Raw genomic sequence first — 21,284 nt, forward strand, 5'->3', positions numbered from 1 at the left:
TCCATCCATCTATCCAACCATCTATTCATTTATGCATTCATTTACCCATCTATCCATCTGTTTATCAACCCATCCATCATTCTACATCTATCCGTCCATCCATCTATCCATCCATCTATCCGTCCATCCATCTATCCAACCATCCATCCATTTATGCATTTGTTTACCCATCTATCCATCTGTCTATCAACCATCTATCTATCTATCTATCTATCTATCTAAGCATTCATTTACACGTCTATCATTCTGTCTATCTATCGATCCATCAACCCATCCATCATTCTACCATCTATCTGTCCATCCATCTATCCAACCATCCATCCATTTATGCATTTGTTTACCCATCTATCCATCTATCCACCTATCTATCCATCTATCTATCTATCTATCTATCTATCTATCTATCCATCTATCTATCTATCCATCCATGCATCTATCTATCTATCTATCTATCTATCTATCTATGCATTCATTTACACATCTATCATTCTGTCTATCTATGGATCTATCAACCCATCCATCATTCTACCATCTATCCGTCCATCCATCTATCCGTCCATCCATCTATCCAACCATCCATCCATTTATGCATTTGTTTACCCATCTATCCATCTGTCTATCAACCATCCATCTATCTATCTATCTATCTATGCATTCATTTACACGTCTATCATTCTGTCTATCTATCGATCTATCAACCCATCCATCATTCAACCATCTATCTGTCCATCCATCTATCCAACCATCCATCCATTTATGCATTTGTTTACTCATCTATCTATCTATCTATCTATCTATCTATCCATCTATCCATCCATCCATCCATCCATCCATCTATCTATCTATCTATCTATCTATCTATCTATCTATCTATCTATCTATCTATCTATCTATCTATCTATCTATCTATTCTACTTCATTGCATGCATCCTGTTTGCTACATTATTTCAAATTCAATTCAAATTCAGAAAATGAAATGGAATTTAAATCTGAATAGCGTACAACCCTGGTTTTCAAACACTTTCCCCAAACACTCCTTCTGTTCCATCAACATCTGCACGATTAACATAAAAGCCCTGTGAAAGTGCACAACAGTAGTTTGTTGACTTTACCTTAACCCCTGGATGACTGGCATCCCATCACCAAAAATAAGTCTTGCGGATGCATTAGCTGGCGGTCCCGTAGTTTTGCAGATCCAGTGGAGGTGGATCTGATGGCTGGCGTCTTAGACCGACACTACCAGGCATTACATCTCTGCCACTCAGAAACAATGAATGAACAAACCAATTTCACACAGGCATGCATAAGGTCAGACAACTCCTACAAACACCCTCCACGAGGAAGTGCACGTACCACCCAGGACGAGAGATATTTGGAAACGGAGACAGAGCGAGTGCAGGAACGAGGGGTGGAGAACAGGAAAAGGCTGACATACATGCTGCTTATACGCCACATTTCTTATTTCTACAACTGTTGGAACTGTCAGTTCCACAACACAGCCAGAGGAAAAAAGAACAAGATCTACTATCGTCTTCCAGACACTCTGCCAGAAACACACTATTAGGGCAATGCTTTTGCAACTCACTCAGCACCGGGGCTCGTCTTTTGGTGCCAAAAAATGCTAATCAGGATGCTACCGCCGGTCTCTCTAGGCTAGGTGAAAAAGGTTCATAAACAACCTCACCAGTCTCTTTCTGCAGCCACTGGAGTGTCTCTACGCCACCACAGATGGGCTTTGTCTTTCATATCGGACTGAAAAATCAATCTCGCGGATTTCACAGTGAGACTGTCAGAGTTTTCTATGAATCTTCCACACATCTGATGCCCATAACGCCTTGAGGCCTTCTCTCTCTCTCTCTCGCTCTCTGGATCATTCGACGGAGTCTCACTGTCAGGTCCACACTGAGCTATTTATAAAGAACAGAGGTTTCCAGATTCGGATCCAAGATGACCGTGTAGGCCTGCAGCAGGGCAGGTCCGTCCCACGCGCTCCCCTAAGGCTCTGACCTTCTGTTCATCGTAACCATCCAAATCGGCGAGACCCTACCGCATGTTTTTCAACTGTTTAAAAAAGGAGACAAAATAAAGCTGAGAGGAATGATTTTATTTGCTGGGATGTCTCATTTTTCATATGAAGGACTCGATGCCAAACAACAGAGAGCCGGGACGTGCAAAACTACATAGCTAGGTAGATTGCTTAAACAAGTAGTCCATTAAACGGTCTTTAGAAAGGACTAGGGCTGCATTTACACTGGCACAAAAAATCTGATTTTTGACTCACATCTGACACAGATCGGAATTTGCTGCACACGTGTAAAGATGAGATGACGATTTTTCAAATCCGTTCTGAGCCTCTTCCAAATGTGTTTTTAAATCATACATATCCGATATCCGGACATCTGACCTACGTCTAAACACGTATATCCGATTCCCCTTGGAATTCCAAACTCCCACAAGGTGAGCGCGACACGTTTGAGCACAAAGATTAAAGCTTTTTAATGTCATATTATGAAGCGGACGTGTCTGTATGCGCTCCCACTAAAAATCAGCTTTTTTTTACTAAGGTGGAAAGTTTATAGTTAAGAAATTATACACACACAACATTTTTCAGGAGCATAGAAACTGATTTTCAACCTCTGCTCTGTGAATTTTTGAAAGCTACTGAAAGCTACATTATAGGCTATATCTCAGCAATGAGGTGATAACTTCACACTGTTTTTGTAAATAAACTAACAAACAGACTCACAAAGGTGATTCACACTCACAATCTCTCTCAAGTTAAAGTTAAACATTGAAAACCTCAAAGATGTCTGAAACTGTGGTAATTCAAGCTTCAGTTGCTCAAAAAAAAAAAGGAAAATACCTCATTATGCTATTTATGTACGGGTCACGGGACATGATTAATTGCAAATTTGTTTTGGTGACATTAATATTTTTCATGATGAATCACATTTTCATGTTAAATTGACAGACCCTTGTTATAACATCTAGCCTTAGAAGAACAGTGGAAGGAAGTATAATAATGCAAAGACTTTTAAAATGATATGAAGCACGTATGGATAAGGTGTATAAAGAGAACAGAGAAGACCTTGAATTAAGAAAGTGCACAAAACATGAGAGAAGGAACAGAGTACTGAGAAAATTACCAATTAAATGAACCGTTATTGAATTCCATTGAATGAATATATCGCTTTTGGCTAAATTTAATTAATGTACATTTTACTGCACACCCACTATTTGGCATGAGCTCATATGTAGAAATAAAGAAGAAGTAAGATACAGTTAACACATTTAGAATGATGTATTTTGTTTCCTGTTGTTGTGTCATACGAGTTGAAACCTTGTGTGTAACTTGAAAGGGTAAAAATAACCGAAGACACAGCCAGAAAGCACAGAAATAATCAATCATAAATATCAAGTTCTTTACTCCTGATGAAAATAATAAGCAGTACACTACTGCACTAATGATCATCCTAATGTAATAGTGAAAATAAATGTATCTGTATCCGCTTCCAGTTCACATGTGTAATGAGATTAATATAATTTTACCCAATCTTAACACATAATATAATATTATGTAATATTATATAATATAATATTATATAATATTATTATATTAGTATTACTAATATAGACACTGAAGACTGGAGTAATGATGCTGAAAATTCAGCTTTGCCAACACAGAAATAAATTACATTTTAAAATATATTCAAATAGAAAACAGTTATTTAATACAGATACAATTTTTCACAATATTACTGGGTTTTTTTTTATTTTTTATTTTTTATATCAAACAAATGCAGCCTTGGTGAGCATAAGCGACTTCTTTTGTCATAAAACATAAAAAATCGTACCGATCCCAAATTTTTGAACGGCAGTGTATAAATGACAAATTGGCAACATTAGAAAATAATTTAAAAAACAAACAAACAAGCTGCTTCCAGTAGTGACCAAGAGAAAATACACTGCCCGCTGTGTACAATTACTGGGCAACTGGGCATAAATTTCTTTGAAGTGGCAACAGATCAAACAAATTAATTTGGGATTGGACCGAAAAGGCACTGGAGCTGTTTGGAACTGCCTTTGAACAAAGACACGGCGGAAAGACATCTCATGGATCCAAACCCACAAGGCACAGTCAGATCCTGTAATTCATGTTTAAGACAGGAGACTGCATGGGGAAAGTAATTGGTTTGGAAATTCCGTACAGTACATTTACAGCATTGTGTCTCCTGAGGACTATTGAGGAACGCCTTGTGATGAGTCCTCCAAACATTTCCACCCAAGCGCTCCACAGACATGCACTTATACGGCGCACTAAAACTATAATGTTTAGTGCAGATAATACTTGTCTGGAAAATATCCCGCATAAAACTAGCCTCCACTTCAGACTTCATGTTTTATCTTCATTGTACATGTTGAATAAAGTAAGTTAAGTACAAGTGACAAAGCCTCTTTTCCTTACAATCATATTTTGACCTCAAGACAAAATCTCATTGTCTCAGAAACAATGGTTTCTTTCCACCATTCGCCAGCTCTACAAAAAACACATTTTCAAGAACTTCAAGTTGGATTTCTGTAAATGTACAACTGAAACAGAACAAAGGTGTATATTCAAAATGGCTGAAAGAGGAACATCTCATCAATAAAAGATCCAAGACCCTCAAGATGTAACACTATCAGACTTTTGCGCACACATTCGCGGTTATGAGTTTACATTAGAATCAGCTTCAAGAGCACAACTGCAGATAGCCAATCTGCAAGGCAAGAACATGAAATAGAATTGTATTCAACTTCATTTGAGGAAGGATTTGGTTTTAAATAAAGAAAACACGGACAAGATGGTTGGATCATGTATAATTAGCAAAGCAGAACATGGAAAGGAAAAACAAGGGCGAACTGCTTTCGTACAGCACCAATTTTCCGACAAATGGAGAACTTATCCCAGTTCCTTGGTAAATAAGGGTTGACGACATGTTATTCTCTACAATTCCGTCAAATGACATTTTATCACACTAAACTGGCTCGTTTGGAAAACCAAATTAAATAGTCTTTCATTCTTGATTTCATCCAGAAAACCAGGAATTTGTGAATCTTTTTTGGACTTTTTGGAAGGTTAAAGGATTAGTTCACTTTCAAATAAAATTTTCCTGATAATTTACTCACCCTCATGTCATCCAAAATGTCCATGTCCTTCTTTCTTCAGTCGAAAAGAAATTAAGGTTTTTGATGAAAACATTCCAGGATTCTTCTCCTTATAGTGGACTTCAATGGCCTTCAAACGGTTGAAGGTCAAAATTACAGTTTCAGTGCAGCTTCAAAGGGCTTTAAATGATACCAGATGAGGAATAAGGGTCTTATCTAGCAAAACGATTGGTCATTTTCGAAAAAAAATGTAAATGTATATGCTTTATATAAACAAATGATCGCCTTCCAATTGGTGCCGCCAAAACCACACTTTTGTATTCTTCAAAAAGCTTACGCTGTATGTCCTACACCTTCACTATTCTACTTACGGAAAAAATGGAACTGGCGTTGCGTTCGTTCCGTAAGTTGAATAGGGAAAGCATAGGACATACAGCTTAAGCTTTTTGAGCGATCATTTGTTTATATAAAGCATTTACATTTACATTTTTTTTTTAAAATGACCGATCGTTTAGCTAGAAAAGACCCTTATTCCTGGTCTGGTATCGTTTAAAGCCCTTTTAAGCTGCACTGAAACTGTAATTTTGATTTTCAACTGTTTGGACGCCATTGAAGTCCACTATAAGGAGAATAATCCTGGAATGTTTTCATCAAAACCTCAAAAACACAGAGGGCCAATATTTTGACCCTCAAAAATGCATTCTGCTTCTTTCTAATAAACATATGAATAGTAAATTGAGTACTCAAGGCCAGAACACAAAAAACAAAAAAAAATCAGGAAACTTTAATATTTAATCTTCATGACTTCAGAAGAGGAGCCAGGTTTTTCGCCTCTATCCATTCGATATTTAAATGGCATAGAGCGATAGATGACAGCACTGGGAACTAATGACTCAAATGCCACTGCCATGTCGTCACTTTTTCTCCTCTCTCCCCAGAGAGAAATAAACGAGCGGTAAATATCAAGAGGAAATGAACGCAATCCGTAACCTGTGATGTATAATCCCAGAAGAACCGAGACACCATGAATCTCCGCTTTCTCATTTGCTTCTTGTTGAATGTGTTTACTGGAACGCAACCGAAGTTGGCAGAAACCGCAGAGACCGCATGTTTTTTGACCTTCTCCTCGTCTCCGTAATGAAGGGTAGCTGCTGTGTCATTAATTGCCTGATTGGTGAGCTCCAATCCATCCATGAATTGGTCAAGAGCCTCATCCGCTGAAGAGGAAACTCCCTCCCTGTGAGGAATCTGGACATATCAAAATGGAGGTTTCAAGCTTAAAAAAAGAAAACAAATGAGCAAAGAATACCATAAAAGTGATCCATCCCACTTGTGTCAAGTCTTCTGGTGTTTTTTTTTGTGAGAAACACACTATAATTTACAGCCATATTCACTGTGACTGGATCACTGAGCTCAATTCATCAATGAATCATTCAGAGAAAATGTGACATGTTTGCGAAATCAACATTTACTTTGGTCTATTCCTCACACAAAACATTATAAGGCCTTGGAACATTTAGCATACAAGTCTTTTGTGATACTTGTGCATTTACTTTGACGCTTGAAGCCTTCAGTCTTAAATCAATGTGATAGCATGGAGAAGAGTGACCACACACAAACAACAGACTTTTCATTTCTGGGGTGAATATTGCTTTAAGCTCAAGTGCAATTTTCATTGAGTGATTCCTCTATGAAACCTCAAGCTTGGAAAGGAATTAGCTTTAAAAATGTAGCAGTTTAACTGCATAATTCTGGGGGTTCATAAAGAAATCTTCTCCAACACATTTCTCGAAAATGAAATCATTTCAATGACAACACATCTGTGCAACTTTACAGTAAAGGTTGCAAGCCAACCAAAGTTCATGTCTCCCCGCTGAGCAGCCCTTGGCTCAGAATCACTTTGTTTCCATCATTCATTCATTTTCTGCTTCACACTTGCAGCTGGTCTACTTTCTCTCTCTCTATCTCTCACTCTGAATATGCGCACTGTAGTATACAACACCCTTGAAATGTGTGAGGGAAGTTAAGGTCTTAGAGTTTGGCACTTACATTAATAAGAATTGCTCCTCGCATCAATCTGCATATATTTTCCTCACTCATGTTGTGAAAAATGCATGTTTATCCAGCTATGAGATCTAGCCTTTCAATGAGTCCACCGATAAATAAGTGCAAAATTATTCGAAAACACTGAAATGGCAAAAGTGAATTTGTTTTTGAATCCATAGAAACATGTTGGAAGCAGTTGTGGCCAATTGAAATTGGCACAGGCAAATGTAAAAGTAGATCACAATGGAACTGCAAAACAACTAAATTTACATTTCCTAAAGGAAATGCCAGCGCTTACAAGAGCAACATAGCGTAAGAGTTTATGGATGATTGATAGTTTGTTAACCCAAATAGCATATATAGCGGCACCAAAAAGTATCAAGACACCTAAAAAAGGAAAATTCTGTCATCATTAACATTACAAATCTTACTTTCTTTCTTCTGAAGAGAACAAAAGAAGATATTCTGAGAAATGTTGATAACCAAACAGTTTTGGACAGTTACCATCAACTTGTTCAGTATGTAAAAAAAAAATGGGTGAACTATCCATTTAAGACAAATGTAAAAAAAATCCACACCACTAAATTACATATAAAAATATCCATATCTTTATGCATATAAGAATTTATATATACACACACATGCACCACACACATACACACACATATACAGTGGGTACAGAAAGTATTCAGACCCCCTTAAATTTTTCACTCTTTGTTATATTGCAGCCATTTGCTAAAATCATTTAAGTTCATTTTTTTTTCCTCATTAATGTATACACAGCACCCCATATTGACAGAAAAACACAGAATTGTTGACATTTTTGCAGATTTATTAAAAAAGAAAAACTGAAATATCACATGGTCCTAAGTATTCAGACCCTTTGCTGTGACACTCATATATTTAACTCAGGTGCTTCTGATCATCCTTGAGATGGTTCTACACCTTCATTTGAGTCCAGCTGTGTTTGATTATACTGATTGGACTTGATTAGGAAAGCCACACACCTGTCTATATAAGACCTTACAGCTCACAGTGCATGTCAGAGCAAATGAGAATCATGAGGTCAAAGGAACTGCCTGAAGAGCTCAGAGACAGAATTGTGGCAAGGCACAGATCTGGCCGAGGTTACAAAAAATTTCTGCTGCACTTAAGGTTCCTAAGAGCACAGTGGCCTCCATAATCCTTAAATGGATGACGTTTGGGATGACCAGAACCCTTCCTAGAGCTTGCCGTCCGGCCAAACTGAGCTATCGGGGGAGAAGAGCCTTGGTGAGAGAGGTAAAGAAGAACCCAAAGATCACTGTGGCTGAGCTCCAGAGATGCAGTCGGGAGATGGGAGAAAGTTGTAGAAAGTCAACCATCACTGCAGCCCTCCACCAGTCGGGGCTTTATGGCAGAGTGGCCCGACAGAAGCCTCTCCTCAGTGCAAGACACATGAAAGCCTGCATGGAGTTTGCTAAAAAACACCTGAAGGACTCAAAGATGGTGATAAATAAGATTCTCTGGTCTGATGAGACCAAGATAGAACTTTTTGGCCTTAATTCTAAGCGGTATGTGTGGAGAAAACCAGGCACTGCTCATCACCTGTCCAATACAGTCCCAACAGTGAAGCATGGTGGTGGCAGCATCATCATCAACAGGACGACTGGTTGCAATCGAGGGAAAGATGAATGCGGCCAAGTACAAGGATATCCTGGACAAAAACCTTCTCCAGAGTGCTCAGGACCTCAGGCTGGGCCGAAGGTTTCCCTTCCAACAAGACAATGATCCTAAGCACACAGCTAAAATAAAGAAGGAGTGGCTTCACAACAACTCCGTGACTGTTCTTGAATGGCCCAGCCAGAGCCCTGACTTAAACCCAATTGAGCATCTCTGGAGAGACCTAAAAATGGCTGTCCACCAACGTTTACCATCCAACCTGACAGAACTGGAGAGGATCTGCAAGGAGGAATGGCAGAGGATCCCCAAATCCAGGTGTGAAAAACTTGTTGCATCTTTCCCAAAAAGACTCATGGCTGTATTAGATCAAAAGGGTGCTTCTACTAAATACTGAGCAAAGGGTCTGAATACTTAGGACCATGTGATATTTCAGTTTTTCTTTTTTAATAAATCTGCAAAAATGTCAACCATTCTGTGTTTTTCTGTCAATATGGGGTGCTGCATGTACATTAATGAGGAAAAAAAATGAACTTAAATGATTTTAGCAAATGGCTGCAATATAACAAAGAGTGAAAAATTTAAGGGGTTCTGAATACTTTCCGTACCCACTGTATATATGTATGAGACTGTCCTCCAAAAAATAAAAGACCCTATAAGGTCATTTTTTAAGCACCTTATTATGACCTATATTTACGTTTTAATGAGTTTATTTGCCCACATAATCTTAAAGGTATTAGGTTTAGCTAGTTTGGCTTGCTGTCTGATGAGGGGCTCGAGGAAGCAGCTTCAGCTCGAGCTCTGATATACCCCCACAGTGAATAAATATAGGATATGATTACATAGGGCAAGGTACCGGAGATGAAGGGGGAGGTGGAGGGATGCTGGAACAGCTGAGACTGAAGAGAGGTAAGCAGCTGCTTATATACTCTGGCTGTTGATTGGAAGATTAGATGGGCTCGCTCCTCCCTAAATTACGTTTAGGAACTTCACTTAAAGTCATGCGCCCTCTAGCTGGTGTAAATATAATGACAGTGTCGTGTTACGTCTGTCGTCATGAAATGACATATGACTGTCGTTACCAATCAAAATGCGTGTTCGTTTAAATGCAATGTGTGGATCTCTTACTGCATTTTTCCTATTTCCATTTAGAATTTTTTTTTTTTTATTAACGACTACACCCACCCCATTCCACCCTTCCCCTAAACTTACTCTTAGTGATTTACAGTGCATATACACTTTATGAGCACGTGTTCCCCGGGATTGAACCCACGATCGCATGATTGCATGTTGTTATATATTGCAACGCTCTGCCATTTGAGCTACGCGAAACCCGAAATATGACGCAGATAAAAGGGTACAATGCATTAAAATAAAAGTGTCCTGTTGTCGATTGGGGCGCAACTTTAATAAACGCTCCTATGGGTCATATTTCAGGGAAGTGACAAACGACCTATATAGGCGTATTGGTTGGAGAACATGTTGATATGCATACATATATACTATGTTCCCGTTACAATTCTAGGGCATTAAATCATATTCAAACATCTCTCTCATCAGTGTTTTGTATATGAAGCCACTGTTCTTTATGCTTAATTGCTTCATCAGGCTTTTGTGAAAGACCAGTATTTACTGACACAAAGATGAAGACATCTCACCATATGAAAACATGACCGATAACCCTTGAAGACAGACATAAACATTTTAATCACAGCTGTGAGGGTTTTCACTCGGCAAGGGCATTTACACGCACACACAGACACACACACAGCTGCAAGTTTCCACTGGATTTCTGAAGCATTTCTGAAAAATTCATAATGACATCCCCTCTGGACGAATCCAATCATGTGCTTCTGCTAAAAGAAAGAACTGCCATATTGTGTGGATTCTAAAATAACATATTGGATCTTGACCTCTACAAGACGTTCTTGGGTCTTGTGTATAAATACTGTGTACGCACAAATGGGTTTTGTAAGGAATAATTAAAGAATTCAAGAGTCAATTATTCCACTTAAGCTACCATTATCAAAAGCACATGTCTATTAAACATGTTTATCTCAAGACGTTATTCACCTTTTCAACCTAACGGACGTCACTAAGTATCCTGCTCAAAATAGTCCAAAAGCCACCATTATAAGTTGGGAAAAACATTGCAAAATGACAAAGAACTGCAATGGCAAATTATAGAAAATGAATCCCCCAAACCCCCTGTTAACCAATCAGAATCAAGAATTGAAACAATTCTGTAAACAAACGTAATCAGCACAAATGGTTGCATATGTGTCATGCACCAGAAGAGAATGAAATTGCTTTCGCAAACAGAAAACACTTGCTTTCCATCAATTTGCGATGTGCAAATAGATCTGACCAGCACTGCAAGATGACCATGGGTGAAACCGTGATTCATGCATTTAACTGATAATGGAGTAGGAAACAGACTCAAGCTGTGTGTGATGGTTGGTCTTTTGGTAGATAATCTCGTAGTAATATGTCTTGCAATGTAGCATAACTGGGAGAGAGTGTACAATTTTATCAGCTATCAGATGATAGTACTTCGCATTTTCAGTATGTCGAATATCAACTGGAGTGATACAGATCATACGAAATCTTCTTGTGTTTATGTGAGGTTTTGCCCAATCAATTTTGGGTAACACTGGGTGACAGTACATTATGAATAACAGTAAATTATGAATAATTACAAGTTACTAACTCTAAACCAAACCCTAACCATAACTCTATAGTAAGTACATGTAGTTAATTAATTACTCAGTACTTACTACGTCACCTTAAAATCAAGTGTAACCCAATTTTGTACTAATCATGATATTAAAAGGGACCTATTATGCCCCTTTACAAGATGTAATATACAGGAAGTCTCTGGTGTCCAGAGAATGTGTCTGTGAAGTTTCAGCTCAAAATCCCCCACAGATCATTTATTATAGCTTGTCAAATTTGCCTCTATTTGGGTGTGAGCAAAAACACGCCGCTTTTGTGTGTGTGTCCCTTTAAATGCAAATGAGCTGCTGCTCCCGGTCCCCTTTTCAGAAGAGGGCGGAGCTTAAACAGCTCACGCTTCGGTTGCTCAACAACAACAAAGCTGGAGAATCTCACGCAGCCAAAATGAGGATTGTCAGTAACGGTGTTCAGCCTTACATTGTTCAAACCGGAGTCGACACTGATGGAGAGACTCAGGAAGAAGTTACAATCTGGACGAGTTACAACTCTTCCTCTTCTCTAAAGCTGAAGACTGGAGTAATGATGCTGAAAATTCAGGTTTGCCATCACAGGAATAAATAACATTTTAAAATAGATTTAAATAGAAAACAGTTCTTTTAAATTGTAATTATTTCACAGTATTACTGTTTTTACTGTATTTTTGATCAAATGCAGCATCGTTGAGCATAAAAGACTTAAAAAAAATGGGATGATAAGTTTTGTTAAATTTTAACATGTTCTGCCAATTAGTTGTGGATTTCCTCCAGTGTGGCATCCCTCTATCTGTGTTGCACCCATTATTGTCAGCCTGCATCATTTCCCCAGCATCTCACTGGTCAACAGCTTTAAGATGGGTTCATCACAGTAACTACACAACGTTCAGAAGCAGATGCATTGACAACTGCAACAACATCTTGTCACTGAGCATTCAATCATTTGTTAGCAACACCCACACAGAAAATGTTGAGCATGCATTTGTGCATTTTGCAAAGTAGCCAAAGTTCTGTGCTTCAAATCATAGGATCAATCTACAGTTTCCTGAGGGATGGTAAATAAAATATGTTCTGGATCATTCAAGAGTAAAACACACAGAAGATTTTTCAAAGATGTAAATAAAACAGGGATTATAGGAGTACGAAAATACAATTTCAGCCTTTCAACATTAAAATTTCATACTTAATTCAACATGAACATTTTCAGTGTACATTATGAAAAATACCATGGTGCAGTGAGGGAAAAAATATGGCGCCAAGTTGATGTACCGTGGTACCAAATTCAAAGAATACCATGGTACATGTTCAAAAAACACGGTAAAAATGTAGTAATAGATGTAAATATGCAGTATGTCGATTACAAAACTCTAAACAGACTATAATAAACTTTCCCAAGCGCTCCTGGAATTATGAAAACATGTCTCTGTCAGCAGCAGTGGATTTGTGGTTATGCTCGGGGGAATAAATAAATAAACAAAGGCATTACAAACAAAATTAATTACAAGAGGAGGCGAGTAAATAAGCTGCCACACCTCTAGTTCAATTAAGAGTCGTTTGTTCGTTTTGAAGTGTCGTTAGTCATGACAGACAGCTCAGGCAGATGGGCTTCTTAAAGTTACAGTAGTCGCGTTATTTATTGTTAGTTGCATAGAGTTTGTCACAAAAAGACGTGTGAGCCAACAAGAGCGTCCCTCTCCATCTCGCTAATTAGATACCGATCTGTCTTTCACACACGCTTGCACACACAAACAGACTCGCAAACATACCGTAGATCAGTCAGACAAACTCAATCACATGCCTCATACCTGTCAAAGTTAAAAACAAACAAATTCCCAGATAAATATGCACCATTCAGAGTCATTAACTACACACACACGCAGCCGATCACAATTTGGCTTATTAGACAGTCGTGTCATAACCAAGGAAAGACGATATGGCTCTCTGCTGTTAGATAAAACCTTCTAGTTCCTTCTCATCTCTTTCTGCTGCTATTGCTTTTATATTTATCTGAATAGCATCTATGAGCTGGACCGTGGGCAGAACAACATGGGGACTTTGATGACGGATGACAGAGAAAGTGGCGGTCCCTCAAGACTCTACCGTGTTCTGATGAGTTTCCTTCAGGCGATAATTAAAGAAAGCTGAGGTAAACACATTTCCTCCAGTGCTGGGATGACTAACTAACAAAAAGTAGAGACGCTACTGACTTAAAAGAGAAGCTCTGTCATTATTTACTCGCTCTCATGTCATTCCAAACCTGTTTGCTGTTATTTTTTTCCAAGGAAAACAGTGAAGTTGAAGACATTTTTGAAGAATCTTCACAAAGCTCTTTCCATACAATGACACTGCTAGCACAACAACAATGGAAAAGTGTTGTTCTGTGTACACTGCTGTTCAAAAGTTTGGGTTTTCACGTTTTTTTTTTAAACATTTTTTAAAAAAGTATCTTCTGCTCACCAAGGCTGCATTTATGAATGCACTTTTGATCAATTTAATGCATTCATGCTGAAAAAAAAAAAATACTGACACTAAACTGTTTCACAATATGTCCTTCCAAGTAAGCGTTTCTCAATAACACTATAAGTGCTTAAAAGTAACAATATCAATCTCTTTCATTATTTTTCATCTTTAAAAAAAAAAAAAATACTATTCTGAACTCAAAATATGCTATTGGTTAAATGAACCTGAATTACAGCTATATTTCTAAGGTTCCAGCGTTAGGAACGTAATACTAAATGGTATTATGACATTACTTTTCAATAGGGATGCACTTTTTATCACTTTTTCCAGAACAAGTCTGATACTTTTATCTTTAGAACTTGCAGATACTGAGTATGAGTACCAATACTTGTATTTTCATTGCATTTTAGTTTTAAAAAGAGAATAGGGCTGGGTATTGACACAATTTTCACAATTCGATTCGATTACTATTCACATGCTTTCGATTCAATTCCATATTGATTATTTTGGATGTAGTATTTCAATTACAGTACATGCCAAATTTTCTAGAGGAAAAAAATCATCAAATGAAATCATCAAATGTTTACAGCATCAAATAATGCTGTAAACTACACATGTAAGTCAGTTGGTATAATAATAATTAAGGTTAAATGAACTTTTTTATATACAAACACTTAAATTACACTCAATGATGTTTTTATTATAAATAAAGTTTAGAATCACATGATCATATTTGTACTCCAATTCGTTTTTTTGAAATATAAACATTTAAATCGCGGCTGTCATAACTGATTTTTTCAAACATGCAGATACTGAAAATATGCATTAAATATTGAAGAACATTAAAAATTATAATGAATATGTAACGCTGCATAGCTATATTTATCAGAGTGCTGCTCTCTAGAGTTCATTTTTCTAGCTGACTAATGAGCTTATGGTCACTGAATATGTTTTTCTGAGGTGAATGTGACGTTACGTGACATTGTCTACAAGTTGTTTTATTGACGTTTTTCCGAGGTTGAAAGACTGATTGAGCGATTGCACAAGACATGATACGGATTTTGGTAAGTTGTACTGTATCTTTTAACATACCTTCTGATGTTTAGTCATGTTTATTTCATGCTGTAACTGGTATTAAAGCGGAGGAGAGGATGTTCACATGCGCTCGTGCTGCCGCTTCTCTTTAACTGAGGCGCTATAAAGCGATCTGTCACGCCACATTAAACAGCGGCAAATTTATTTTTTTAATCTCATAATAAGATGGACGTCATTTGAAATCTGAGACTTTGCTTCATATCAAAAGTAACAAAGCACAAAGATTATTGCGATTTATTGGATGGGAGGCACTACATGTTCTGTTCATTCATCAACTGAAAACAAACTAGACTAATAGATTCTTGGGATTTAAGAATCGATATCGGTTCGTAAAAATGAGAATTGATTCAAATCCAGCCCTAGTAGAGAAACCAAAAGAATGTGAATCAAATAAGTTGGCTTAGTAAATAGATATTACCTACAGTTATTTTCATGCCTAATTATGCCTGTTAAAATGTATTGTAGGAGCTACTGTTGCTTTCACTGTTCATAATAATGCTCTATCATATTGTATCTTTAATTTAATAGCACAGTGAATATTTAGAGCTGCTTCAGCAAGCCTTAACCAGTCAAGAGCAGTGAGTGATTTTACTCTTTGTTTTTTGATGTTAGATTAACATTGAGGACAAAGACAGAAGTAGGTTTATTAGGCTGCTGTCACTTTAAGAGCTGCAAATACTCTTATACATACTGTTACACATGTGTTTTCTTTCTCAACTGTTTAATTTGTCATGATGTTAAAGGGTTAGTTCACCCAAAAATGAAAATTCTGTCATTAATTACTCACCCTCATGTCGTTCCAAGGAACACAAATTAAGATATTTTTGATAAAATCCGATGGCTCAGTGAAGCTTCGAAGCTTTACGAATCTTTTGTTTCGAATCATTGGTTCGGAGCGCCTATCAAACTGCCAAAGTCATGTGATTTCAGTAAATGAGGCTTCGTTACGTCATAAGTGTTTTGAAATTTCAATGGTTCACCACTAGGGGGCGTGACTTTGGCAGTTTGATACACGCTCCGAACCACTGATTCGAAACAAAAGATTCGTAAAGCTTCGAAGCTTCATGAAGCAGTGTTTTAAAATCGTCCATCACTGGATATTGCTGAATAAAGTAGTTATTTAGTTTTTTTGGCGCACAAAATGTATTCTCATCGCTTTATAACATTAAGGTTGAACCACATGAACTGTTTTAAATATGTCTGTAGTAGCTTTCTGGGCATTTAAAGTGTTAATTATCTTGCTGGCAATGGAGGCCTCACTGAGCGATCTGATTTCATCAAAAATATCTTAATTTGTGTTCCAAAGATGAACAAAGGTCTTACGGGTGTGGAAAGACATGAGGGTGAGTAATTAATGACAGAAATTTCATTTTTGGGTGAATTAACCCTTTAAAGTGTCAAAAACATTCATAAAGTATTTTCACAATATTTCTAAATGTCTTTTTTAAATTTCAGTTGTGGTTTCTAGAATGATTGTAAAACATTACTGTCTACAACTGTTATATACAACTGAATATAACAAATAAAAAGAGTTTTACGGTTGCTGGTTAGTGACCATCTGTGAAACTCAAAAAACACCATAAACGTGGTCATAAACGTAAATGTACTTTAAAAAATTCTAACACAAATAAAACAACATACAGGTTTAGAACAACATTAGGGTGAGCAAATAAATGTCAAATGTTTTTATTTCTGGGTGAACTACTCCTTTAGGAAAAATACAGTAATGTGACAATAGATCAGCTGTTTTCAAAATAATTAATCTTGTCTAGTAACAAGCTAGAGGTGACTTATCATCACAAAATGCTGCAATGCTGTTTTTTAAAGTATTGAGCAGCTTTAGTTCACACAGAATGCATTTTTCCACTTCACTGCCCTTCTTTTCCATTGTTTTCTAATGTAAAAAACACATTCTGTGCGAATGGCCCCTTACCTGTTAATTATAATCAAAACTTAGTAACAATAAAACACGCTTTACGACTAAAACATCCTACGTATTATTGGAAAGAGAGCCAATGAATCAATTCATTCAGACAGTTCATGTAAATGAATCAGTTCAAAAAGGAACGATTCACTGATTCGAGAAGTCTCCTTTTTAGTTAAACACTGCTGTTTATCATGTTTTCAGCTTTATCTAAACTTTCTCACAAGAATCTTTTGTCGTATTTAACGTAAAGTTGCTCAAAACTATTCAACTTTAATGCTGACATCATAATAAGTTTCATTCAGTTAAAAACCGTCAATGTTTCCGAGCCAAAGAAGCACTTATCTGATTAAACGGTACAATCTAAACGTTTATTTTGTAGTGTAGCTAAATACTTTTACAAAAAGGCTAGCTTTTTTTCTCTATGCTAAAACATGCATCACAGGGACACTTCAAAGTCAAAGCAGAACTCTACGGTCAGCGTCCAACCGTTGGCGTTCGCCCACAGGTTTAGCGTTAACACAATCTGCATAATGCTAAAGCATTTTGTGTGATACTCACACAGCTTTTTGGTCACAGAAGTCCCACGGAATTCACTCAAGCGAAAAAGTTCAAACAAAACCCGCCAATGTGAGATGACAGTAGCTGTAGTTGAAGATGCCAAGATTTTGAGCCCGGATCGCTCCCTGAAGTGGGCTTCAAGCGAGGTAGAGAAAAGCTGGCGCGTCTTTCTGCCGGGAGACTCTACTGATTGAAACCAAGAGAAATTACCCTGCGCACACCTCCAGCAACTCGCTCTACTAATGCGAAAATGCAGTATACCAACGCAAACATCTCTTATTAGCCGTTAACGAGAGACTCTGTGACCTCAAGTGAACAATACCTTCAAAATGTGTAGGTCTCGGCATAGACGAACAAAGGTCACGTCAATCATGGCATTATCAGAGCGTGGGCTGCAACAGCCACATGGCAAGTAGCTAGTAAACTGTCTTTATGCATGAAATCAGAAGCTAATCTGATTAAACGGCATGAAGAGTGAAACAACGGTTCATGCTTTTCTCGTTCCTTGAACTAATTCTCCAGAATGCCATTCATCTCGACTCAAATAGCAAGCTGACGCCTTTTATTTCTTGCCCACAACAGACTTGACAGAGCCACGGGCTCGGGCTTAATTCGGCCCATTGCTCAGAGTTTCTCATTTGCATAATGAAAGAGAAAATTAGCAAGGAGAAGAAGAGCGGCGACCAAATGAAGCAATCTGGCAGCGTGAGCAAAATGGAAATGCAAGTGATTTGAATGCGGATTTCGCCCCCCCCCCCACCCCCCTCGTTTGCAGGTTCTACCTTCACAACAGGTGCCGTGGCAGACGAAGGGGCTCCAGAGCGCTTGGCGGCGAGGTCGTTGCTGGCCGACGTGACGGCGATGGTCACTGGGGTGGGCAGGAGGGAAGGGATGACCGGGAGTGGGAGGAGTCCTGGACGGTTGTTTCCGTTGGCCACGGGCGGGGAGCAGGTGCTGTTGCCCACGCCATTGTGAAGGCCGCTGGCTCGGTCACGACGATCCCAGGGGCCTCGATAGTCTCTCTCAAAACGGTGATGGTGTCGTGACATCACTTCCTCTTAGAGGATTCGTGGCGCTGTCTGCAACAGAGTACACAAAGAGAGCGATAGCATGATTATACCCTGTCAAAACACAGATAGAAATAGAATGCACCAAACAAATCGAGCTTCTTGGCAGGTTTGACGGGCAACATAACAAAACTTGCTGCGAACATCTCAATATCTGGCAGACAGTAGGTAAAAAAAGGCATCACTTCAGCTGCGTGTAAAAAATAACAAATGAGCATTTAATACTGATAAAAGTGCTTGCATATGACAGCTCCTTTGTGTTCGGACAAACAGTTGGAGACATCCGTGAGTGCAAGATGTGCCATCTTTGATCACTTTTCAGGCTGACCAAAGAAAGACTTGTTTTTGTTTTTACTTTACATTTTTAAGCTTGTCAAAATAAACAAATAAATACATTTTTAAAAAATGTAAAAATAAATAATTGAATAAATAAAACTAAAACAAATCTATTAAATAAATAAATTAGAATTAAAATAAACACACAAAATAAATTAAATTAATTAGCTAAATCAATTTAATAAAATAAAACAAATAAGAATTTAATAAAATAAACAAATAAAAATAAAAATAAATTAAAAAAATGGTAAAAATTTGATTGAATAAATAAATAAATAAATAAATAAAGCAAAAAAAAAAAAATGGATTAATAAAACTAAAACAAATCTATTTAAATAAATAAATTAGAATTAAAATAAACACACAAAATAAATTAAATTAATTAGCTAAATCAATTAAATAAAATAAAACAAATAAGAATTTAATAAAATAAACAAATAAAAATAAAACTAAATTAAAAAATGGTAAAAATTTGATTGAATAAATAAATAAATAAATAAATAAAGCAAAAAAATAAAATAAAAAAATAATTGAATTAATAAAACAAAAAAAAATCTATTTAAATAAATAAATTAGAATTAAAATAAACACACAAAATAAATTAAATTAATTAGCTAAACCAATTTAAGAAAATAAAACAAATAAGAATTTAATAAAATAAACAAATAAAAATAAAAATAAATTTAAAAAATGGTAAAAATTTGATTGAATAAATAAATAAATACAGCAAGATTAAATATTTAAAACTAAAAATTGGGGGGAAATAAATAAACAAATAAACAAGAATTTAATCAAATAAACAACCTAACAAATAAAAATAAATTTAAAAAAATTGGGAAAAATTGAATTAATAAATAAATAAATACAGTAAGATTAAATACTTAAAACTAAAATAAATAAGAATTTAATACAATAAACAACATAACAAATAAAAGTAAAACAAAAAAAAGGGAAAAATTGATTAAATAAATAAATAATAAAGCAAGATTAAATACTCAAAATGAAATAAACTATAATAAAAAATAAATATATAAAATTTGAAATACTAATCCAGATATGGATTAACAAAATATGAAAAAACATTTATTGTTACAAAATATGATAGCCTATAAAAAGATAAAGAGTAATCCTAAACCACTTCAACATTCATTGTATGAAAATTATTTCAAACAATTTGTACAAAATTGTGCCCATCCCTCAGTTGCAGCATCACTTCCATTTTAGACTGGTTTAAAAATAACATATGTGAGCCTTTAACACAGATAAACATGTTCGCATATGATCAAGCACATGCACATGGCTTCTTTGTGTTTTCACACATGAAAAATTGCCCATCTACTTATTATAATCCAGACTCTGCCAGCATTTATAAGAGGAAAAATTAGTGTTTATTTACAAGACCCACAAGGAAAAACACAAGTTTACAGGAAAACTTGCACTCTTCCAGATGGTTATGAGCTCCGTCCAACTATCCTGAGTTTTCTTAACGGCTAAAATTGTACAGCTCCAAGGCCTCATGATTTTAATTAATCTAATCACCAGTTTTATTGAGCTTTATTGCTGATAGCAGTGCAGGACAGGATATGAGAAAACAATGAACCAGCACCGGTTTAGCTTTAACGCCGCATTAGCGACTATGCTAACCTCGTTTTCCGTTATTTGCAGTGTCTTCTTTATCTTGTCGTCATCCTCCACAGACGTCCACATGTAATAACTCTGGAGACCCGAGGTTGTGAGTAGCGTTATTAGTTTCTCTCTTTGTACGTGTGGGAACAGATTAAGCTGTTAGTAAAATAAGCCACTTTTGGCCGTTCTGCTGTTCTGCAACAAATTCAGGATTTATTGCGCTTTGGCTAGCTGTTTTATATTGGAGTCAGCTAAACAAGACAGAAGTGTGGAATGAGGTTTACTAGGGCTGTTGTTCAGTATTGTGGCTTTTGACCAAAAAGAGTACACAGCATGTGCTCAGAAGTAATCATGAAATATAAAGACCTCTCTTAATATTACCTAATCAATAAGACTGAGGAAGAAAGAATGGAAAAAAGACGTTCCAAATTAGCCATTAACAAAACAAATGTCATGAAGTGAAATGACTTGACGAGCACATTTTCAATTAAAACAAGCTGTGATTACATAGAAGTAAATAAAAACATACATAAAAACAGTGCCCGCCCACTTTTTCAGTGGTGCTGGTTCCAGAAGTATTTTTCCCACTCATTTCTCCCATAGGGATTTTCAGGAAGTCTTCGTTAAAGTGTTATAAGCTATGAACCAAGACAATCA

The 21,284-nt window shown here is 36.7% G+C and overlaps 1 protein-coding gene across 3 annotated transcripts in view; it reads right to left on the reverse strand.

Annotated features, from left to right (window-relative positions):
- Positions 1-21,284, reverse strand: part of LOC125278449 (kelch-like protein 29) — a 318,939-nt gene that overhangs the window by 193,520 nt on the left and 104,135 nt on the right. For all 3 annotated transcript variants that reach the window (XM_048207641.1, XM_048207642.1, XM_048207643.1), the window contains one exon: positions 18,381-18,677. In XM_048207641.1, coding sequence (XP_048063598.1) covers positions 18,381-18,647 — 267 coding nt within the window. In that variant the 5' untranslated portion in view covers positions 18,648-18,677. The remainder of the gene's footprint in view (positions 1-18,380; positions 18,678-21,284) is intronic.

This window comes from Megalobrama amblycephala, linkage group LG11 (assembly GCF_018812025.1).
Source record: "Megalobrama amblycephala isolate DHTTF-2021 linkage group LG11, ASM1881202v1, whole genome shotgun sequence".
NCBI lineage: Eukaryota > Metazoa > Chordata > Actinopteri > Cypriniformes > Xenocyprididae > Megalobrama > Megalobrama amblycephala.